General features: G+C 56.3%; 1 protein-coding gene across 1 annotated transcript in view; it reads left to right on the forward strand.

Annotated features, from left to right (window-relative positions):
- The window catches only part of NOL4L (nucleolar protein 4-like), a 47,870-nt gene that overhangs the window by 27,728 nt on the left and 11,488 nt on the right, over nucleotides 1-8,654 (forward strand). The window contains exon 5 of the mRNA XM_009893535.1: nucleotides 1,658-1,799. Coding sequence (XP_009891837.1) covers nucleotides 1,658-1,799 — 142 coding nt within the window. The remainder of the gene's footprint in view (nucleotides 1-1,657; nucleotides 1,800-8,654) is intronic.

Raw genomic sequence — 8,654 nt, forward strand, 5'->3', positions numbered from 1 at the left:
CCCCCCTGCCTCCCGCCTCTGCTGCTCTGCTCGACGTGGGCACTGGGGGGGCTGCAGGGGGGCACCTGGCTGGCAGCGCAGGTGGGTCCGGGGGCCGGGGTGTTCCTCGTTCCGTTGGCGGGCATGCATGGGGCTGCTGAGCCCTGTCCGGCCGTTGGTGCGTGCGGGGTTTCACAAGCCGTAAATTCCAGGAAACTCCCCGGGAGGCACATCGAGGGAGCGGGCTGGGGGCGGGCACGAGCCCCGAGCCAGCAGATGTGTCTGCAGGGATGAGGAACAGGGAGGAAAAGCACAAACCTGTCTTTAAAGACATTTGTTTGTTCACAATAAAAACTGTCAGCCAGCGGCGGCCAGACAGGGCAGTTTTTATGAGGCGCAGGCGTAGGTTTGAGGGGTGCTTGCCAATTGCTTCTCACTCGGAAAGGGAGCGGGGATTGTATTTTATCTTAGGACCAGGGGGAGAAAAAAAATAATATAAGAGCAGAGAGTTTACAAGCCTTTGAAATGTTTCAATCAAAGGAAAGCACTGTTGAAAGTGGTTCTGGAAACATTTTTGGTGTTCCCCTGCACCCCAGGGCTCTCTCTGCCCGTTGCTTTGGGAGGGGAGCGGAGAAAGGAAGGCAGATAAAGGGATTGCCAGCAGGACCGTGTTAATACGGGGACACGTATCTGCTTCCTCCCAAGCTGCATGTTTGGAGAGTTCAGCCTGGGGAGGTCCCGCAGCCCCTCCTCTCATTCAGGATCTCAGTGCTGCCTTTATGATGATGGTTTTGAAATCCTGTGGCTGACCTTTCCGGCGCTGGAAGTGATCCAAGGGCTGTGTCTCGAAGTACTGTAAAGGTTAGCAAGAAGGGAGCGAGAGGGAGAGAGAAAATGTCCTTTCAGCTGCAGGAGTGGGAGAGAGGAATGTCATCTATGCCGTCGGGGAGCAGGAGGCTGGCTGGTCTCCTCGGCCCGAGCTGGGATGTCCTTGCCTTGCCGGGGACCTCACTCCCCCAGTCCTTTCCCAAGGTGTGTGTTGTCGTTTTTGATCCGGGTACAGAGGCAATAATCCCTTCGGAGAGGACTGGAGGAGCAGTCCCTCGGGGCTGTGCTCCAGGAGCCTCCTCTGCAGCATCAAGCAGTGCAGGTCTATGGGGATCAGCGCCGTTATCCACATCTGCCCCACTGGCCACTCCCTGCTGGTGCCAGTCCTCTGGTGATTCCTCTTGCAGCAGATGATTTGATTTCAAAAAAGTCCGAGATGTTTTACGGAGCCGTTTCGATGGAGTTGCACTCCATCCTCAGCTCCCACATGCCGCTGCCTCACCAGAAACATGCTGTGGTGGATGGAGATTAAAGGGTAAACTCCAGGGCTCAGCCATCCGCTCCTACAGGATGCGAGCTCTTTCTAATTGTCCTCAATTAGAGACAGTGCCATTGCTCAGGCACGTCTTCAGGCAGGAAGCAGAGCTCGGCTGTCCCTCGCCTGCCTGTCGGAGGGAAGGGCTGCTCCTTGTGGCCTTGGGGAGTGCCGAGGGGCCAGCGAGCGTTCTTGGGGGGCAGGAGCCGCAGACCGAATTGTTTTTAGGAAGGAGTGCAGTGAGGAGATGTTAGAGCCAGAGAAAGGAGGAAAGAAAATAGCTCAGCAAGTTAACCCTTTCCTGCTTGCCTCCAGGATGAGACATCGGTGAGCAGTGAGGACTTTGATATGAACGACTCCACATGGATCTCAGCTGACCAGCACCTGAACTCCAGCCTGAGCCCCAGCCAGGACGAGAGCATGCGCAGCCCGCAGAACCTGCATGGCCAGGAGGATGGTGAGTGCCCCAATGGGAGGGAAGTGCTCTGCGCCTCTGCCACAGGATGTTTTTGTGACTTATTAAACATTAACCAGTCCTTTCTGATCAGGTGTCCCACCTGTAGGATGGATTTCATATCAGCACAGGCTTCGAAGCAGCGCCGACTCCCACTCCTTCCCATTTAGCCTCTGGGTTCCTGCTCAGCCCGGGCCCTCTCCAGCTTGAAGCTGATGGCCCTTGTGAGGGGGACCTGGCTCCCAGCTCCTCCAGAAAGAGGTCACCAAATCCTCTCCTAAGGCGTCAGGTTGTAGTTCCCCGGGTGTGATGACGAGAGCCCCATTAGTGCCGAACCATGGGCTGCGCGCTGCCCTGCTGCAAAAAGGATGCCAAGGCTTCGCAATACAGGTCACAGCTTCCCACGCTTGGAAAGCTGCACCTTAGACAGTGTCTGGGATCTCCCAGGCAAGAAATGTGTAGTCTGCAATAGCCGAAAGCGGTGAGAGCGCAGGGCGGACGTGGGTGTCTCCTCACTCAGGGCAGGCGGTTGGAAGGGGCTGAAGGCGACACGTGGGCTGGGTGGGAGGAAGTGTTTGGTGAGGAGAGGTGGTGTGTTACTTTTGTGAAACATGCTAGTTTAAAATAAAAGAGCAAGTAAATAAATGGTAGAAGTACAAGTTCAGGTCAGAGTTCATCTCCGTGATGCTTGGAAGGATTCGGTGGTTGGACTGTTACCGGCTTTTGCTCAAGAGGTTGAATCTCTTATTGTCCCCAGTCCGGCCACTGCTGGGAGAGCGGGAAGGGAGTGGAGGAGTCGAGGGACAACCCAGGCTGGGTCGGTGCTGCTTTAAGAAAGGGGACTGGAAAATCACCCCGGGGGAAAGAAAGGGCTTTTGTGCTGGCAGGTCTCCCTGGGGTGGCTTTTAGCTACTTGTGTGGCCAGCAGCAGGGACAGCAGGGACGGCGGGGACGCTGCTCTCTTCAGTCCAGTGCATTGTGGCACTTCAGTTTCTATTCCAACTCCGCAGTTTTGAGAAACTGCTGGTTTTAACTAACCGTCACCAGCCGTGGAGTCAGGCAGCCTTGGTGAGGATGTGAAACCTGCCTGCGCTGCACCCACGTCCCTGTCCGGCAGGATGGGCAGTGACACTTCTGCTTGTACAGGGCCTGGCAGCAGGGCCGTGCCCGTGGCAGGAGGATATTTCAGTGGCAACACAGCTGCTCACATCAGAAGGGTTTGGCTCTTCGGATCCAGGCTGTAACCTCTGCCCACAGCAGGCGCTGCCTCTTATACATGTGGCCTGGCCGGATCTTTCCGTACCCTCTGAAATTTGCCATTCTCCCATTGGGACATTTTAGGCTTGCGTCTTATCCCTCACCACTGAATTCCCAAGTCTCATTTACAATCTAGAATGACATGGTTTTGATCCCTTTGCTGAACACCATTATTCAACAGGGCAGTAATTTAATAAGGGACTCACGTATTTAGGCAAATCAAGATGTTCTCACTAAAGCTAAATCCTCTCTCTCTCTCTCTCTCTGCCCTCTTAGGAAATGCTTCCAATTTTTCATGCCCTGTGGTTTTTCTTCAGAAGCAGGTGTCCTCTTTGGGGGCCCTTCTTGGCTCCTTTAATTTCTTTTGTAAGGTTCAGTGGTGAGCTATAAAGCACAAATAGTCCCTTCCTTTTTGTGAGGGACGCAAGTGTTCCAGGCTGTCCCCGGGATCGGCAGAAGGCTAAACCAGGTAGACTTTGGCAAATCAGGAGTGATGGAGTCAAAGAGTCAGCAAGACAAGCCTAGGGTTACTAACAAGACCCTTCAAGTAGAAGCCAGGTGTTGGGATTTCTATCAGGCTGTTGTACTTCAGGGGGTATTTTATGAGACTGAAATCAGGTTTTGTCACTGTGGTGAATGTCCCTGTCCTGTATTGGAGCTCTAAAATAGAGACTAATGCTGCTGGGGTGAAAGCGCTCATGTCAGTCCCTCTGCAAAACCATCGCTCCCACCCAGGACTGAAGCACGCCCAAGGCTGAGAAGGGAAGAAGGATGATGGAGCAGCCCGGATGACCCAGGAGGGCAGCGGGTGATTAGAACAGAGGAGCATGGAGCAGAGAAGGACCACATCACGAGAGGAAAGGCAAATTACTGGCACAGGGAAGGGAATGTGCACGCATCGAAGCATTGAGCACTCTTCAATTTCCTCTTCTCTTGACCCATGGAAGCTCTTTTTTTTGGAACCAAATGTGTTTTACCTGGTTCACGCTGGCTTGCTAAGGCTGTGCACATACAAAACTTTCCCAAGGAAATCATCTATATGTGAGTAACCAGCCCGTGTGAACTGCGTGCTCCTCGGAGCCCAGCTGGCCAGGATGCCCTGTGCAGAGCCCCCGCGCCGGGGCAGCCCAAGGGCTCTGGGTCAAAGTACTCTGTGCCAAACCTGGATGTTTATCCACGTCTCCTGCGCTCAGCTGTCCACCGTGCCCCGCAGCAGCCCTGCAGAGCTCTATCTACCTTTTTTCCACCGGCTGTGGGAGATGCAGCCAGTGCTGCAGCGAGCCCACACCTCCCCTGCAGCCTGGCCCGGCTCAGCTCCAAACATCCCGGTGCTGCAGTCGTGTCTGGTCACACTCCACGTCCTTCGATCAGGAGCTTGTTCAGGACTCGGTGCTCTTCTCCCTCTGGAAATCCTTTTGAGTTACTAAATTGCTCTTGCCTGCTGCCGTCCAACGGGTGGGATGCTTGGAGTGTGTTTTCTGTGAAAGGCTTCCTAAGTATAAAGTTTTAATGAGGAGTTGCCTAGTAGGAGAGCAGTATCGTCTGACATGCTTGTTAAAAAAAAAACTTGTTTAAAGTACCGAAGCACCAACTCCGGGTCTGTCAGAGGCCTGGGAGGAGCAAGTGCTCTCCTATGGCATAGGAGCAGAGCGGTATGAAATCCAAAGAGGCTGGAGAGCAGGGAACCATCGTCCCGTGCTTTGATATGCAGGTATCTGCTAAATCTTCAGAGAGCTAAAAAGCAGCTCGGACGAAAGCCAACACCTTCTTTTGTCTCTGCCCAGAAACCTTGGCCCAGTATAGCCATGCTGCAACCAGCATTAGCCCTTGGAACAGCAGGGAGAACAAATGAGACCTAATGACTTCGGTGGGTAAGGGACAGAGAAGGCACCATTGGGAGATCGTTGGCAGCAGAGCTGGGGTTCCCGCTGGGTTGTCGGGAACATGGCGGGACGCAGGATGCACTGATGAGCTTTGAGCAGCAATGCCGACACGCACAAACTCGCTCCTTCCATTTTCCTTTGTTAGTCATCCTGCGGGCCCCAGCACGGAAAACGTGAAGCTCCCTGCAACATCCCTTCCCCGTCGGATGTTGCTCACAGTGTACGTGCCCGCAGGAAGCTGGTGGCTACCCAAAGCGACAGCAAGATCAACACGAACCCTTTGCTGCTGAAGCAGAGCTATTGTGCAGGACATCCTGGAGGGATGCGTCTGTGGGAGCCAGTACGTGCTCGGAGCAAAGGGACCCTGAAAGCTGTGCTGTCTTGTGATCCCCTGTGCCCATTGCTATGCCTGAAGGTGTCCCATCTCCCAGCTAAGAGCAGGTCCTGGCGCCTGGCCCTGTCTTGTGACAGCAGCTTCAGCTGGGGTCTGTCCATCTTCGGAGCCTGTCTGTGCCCACGGGCAAGTGCAGCATGCCAAAACCTCCTGGTTCAGTCTGGTGCATGGGTCTGAGTGGGGTCTCTCATCATGGGGATCCTGTGACCTGGCGGTGAGAGCAATGGCCTTGAAAAGAAAGCATCAGGCAGACCCTGAACCCCTGTGTATGTGAAATGGTAAAGCATGTGAATTAATGTAGAAGATGCCTCCATCTTTCCTGCTAATAAGATATGTCTTGCCTCATCCCTGGCCATACATCCTGCGCCATCACCCATGGGCAGGCGTTACTGCTCCTCAGCACAGCCTGCCCGGTCCTTCTGAAGAGCAGAGAAAGCTCCTGGGTGTAAGATCTGCTTTCCTTGCATGGAGGCATTGGGTTGCTTCATGGCACCGTGTTGGGAGAGATCCCCTTCCAGCTGAGGTCCCTGCGTGCAGTCCTCACTTGACTGGCAGCGTCCCCGCTGAGCCCATTCTGCCTGGAGCAGCAGTGGCTAATCCAGACCTTGGAGAAAGGACTTTCATAACCTACTTAACTGCAAAGGCATGTGCTCCTCGGGGCATCCCTTGAGGTGGCTGGCTGGGAAGGCTCCTGGGTGGTGGGGACATCCCTTAGGAGTGCTCCAAGGAACGACCTCAAGGACATGCAGGCAGGCATTATCTCAGGATGACGTCCCAGGAGCAGGTAGGGCATTTTGCTCCTCAGGACACCTTGCCCTGGGACCAGCAGGAACAACACTGACCCATCTCCAGTACAGTCGTCTCTCTTCTGACACGGCACGGGTCCCACAGCTGCAGGTCACGCTGCTATTTGGCGAGATGCCCACGATATGCTGCACATCACCAAGTTCCCTGAACCGCCAACCTAGCAGAGCGCTTTCTGGGGAGGAGAACAGCCCACTTGCCAAGTGCAGACCAGGAGCCAGGCCCGTGCCTGGACAGCGAACTCAGGACCCCGTGCATCGGCCTCACTTCATGCCAGGCTCCATCCCCAGGGCAGCCGTGACACCCTGCTCTACACCTGCGCCTCCCCGACAGCTGGTACCCGACCGCGGGGCGATGGCACCCTCCTCACTTCACTGCAGCAGGGTCACTTACCGCAGGTGGCGTCGGGTGTTGGCTGGTTCCCGGTTCCCAGTTCCCCCCTGCCATGCGGGCTTTTTCTTCGGCCGGCCCCATCCCTGCTCCAGGTGAACACAAAGGCACCTTTGCCAGCCACAGGGAAGGCCCCAGCAGACACACAGACAGCCACCTGACGGCTGGCCATTACAAGAGGTGGTCTGGAACGTGTTAGAGTTCCAGGACAGTGGTGGAGTTCCCATCCCTGGAGGTATTTAAGTATCGTGTAGATGTAGTGCTCGGGGACATGGTTTAGTGGTGGGCTTGTCAGTGTTAGGTTAATGATTGGACTAGAGGATCTTACAGGTCTTTTCCAATCTAGGAGATTCTGTTATTCTGTCCGTGAGCCCCTTGCTTTTCCCAGGCTGTAAAATCCTCACTGTTTTCAGGGCTTCCTGCACCAGTGTTGGATATCACCCTCCCAGAAGCCCTAGCTCAGAGCCTAAACAAGACTAGGACCAGCATCCAGGCCTTACAACAGCTACTTGTGACTTTATCTTATTTTTCTTCGGCATATATTTCATGTCTGCCTGGAGTGTCCCCACACCGTGCTGTCCCCCGCAAGCAGAAGTCAGCAAGCACGTCCCTGCCCTGCCTGAGCAGTCTGGGCTGGTGGCTCCGTTCCCTGTCACCTCTTACAGGGGCACGTCTGCTCCTCCCGAGCAAAGGCCCTCGCCAGAGATAAACCACCCTCCTTTCGGCTTCTTTTGAAGAGCTGCCCTTTCCTGCTACAAGGCTGAGAAGTGCAGCATGGACGCTGCAGGGCCGTGGTGGCTTCACCAGCCCCTTGTGCTGAACTCGGCTCGGGACTTTCTCCCGGCTGGTGCGGGCTCTGCCGAGTCGGTCGGTTCATCCTCCTTGTGCACAGAGCACAGTTTTGGGGGGCTCTTCCCTGGTCCAGAGCAGAATCCGCAAATCTGATCACACCCAGCCTGAGGGGTGAGCGGGGACAGTGGGGTGAGCCCAACAGTGAGTCCCTTGCCTGAGAGGGGTGCAGAGTCTGGTGGCTTGGGAACGGTCCCCCCTCTGTCCTGCCCAAAGGACTCGGGGGGAGCAGCAGGGTCTCTCTGGTGACAGGTCTGCGCTGGAGGCACCAGCTCAGCGTCAACCCTGCCCAAAGCCACCAAACCCGTTTGTTTGGCGTGGGGAGAGGCAGAGCCTGGGCAGCATAGGGCCACAGCGTGTCCCCTCCCTGCGGCAGGATCCGGGTGCCTGCCAGCGGCGGGTGGCACAAGGAGAGGCTTAGTCTGCACCACCTCCTTCCCCGCTGCCGGTGAGGCCAGCTCCTGGCTCAAGCACGCCTCGAGCAGCGAGGTGGCCAGAGGAGCAGTGGTGGGAGGGATAGGGGTCGGGAGAAGGGAAAACCAAGTGACAGAGCGCATTTGTGGCAAGGCTGGTTTCTGCAGCGGGAGCTTCCAAGCTTTGGTGCACGGGAAAATGTCTGTCGCGGGGCTGGTGTGGTGAGGTGCTGGTGCCGGAGGGAGCTGCTCCCACTGGCTGGGCAGGGGAGCCGGGGGGAGACGGCACCGGGGGGCACCTTTCATGCCGAGGGAGGGGGAGGTGGCCGCACAGCACTGCCTTGTCCGGCCGAGCTCGCCTGCGGACGCGCATTGTGTCCAGCCATGCCAGATGTCTGGCTCATCGAGGGCTCTGGTCGAAGGCAGGGACCCAGGGAGGGAGGGTGGAGGGTGGACACTTTGTCTGGGACATAACGAGGTTTGCATTAACGAAGGAAGACAGGAAATAGAGCGCCTTAACTGGACACTGGCCAGCCCCATTGCTCCCTGGCCCCCAGCGACATTTCTTTTTTCTTTCTTAAGCATCTTGGAAGCAATCAGCCGGGCAGGACCTGGAGAAAATGGGCTTCATGCTCCGGCCATGTGAGCGGTGCAGAGCCGGGGGTGGCCATGGCAGCTGGCACTGCTGGGGCCTCTCCTGCCGCTCACCACCCAGTCATGGGTGCAGAAGCCCCGGGATGCCGCTTGCTTGGGTGCCTAATGAATGCGGCTCTGCTGCCCAGCCGTGGCCCCCCGCGGGGCCCCCGTTCCCACTCGGTCTCTCTAATTTGTATTAAGTATCCCTTCCTCACAGGCTTTCCTCCTCCCC

This window comes from Charadrius vociferus, unplaced genomic scaffold, assembly GCF_000708025.1.
Source record: "Charadrius vociferus isolate BGI_N301 unplaced genomic scaffold, ASM70802v2 scaffold259, whole genome shotgun sequence".
Taxonomy (NCBI): Eukaryota; Metazoa; Chordata; class Aves; order Charadriiformes; family Charadriidae; genus Charadrius; species Charadrius vociferus.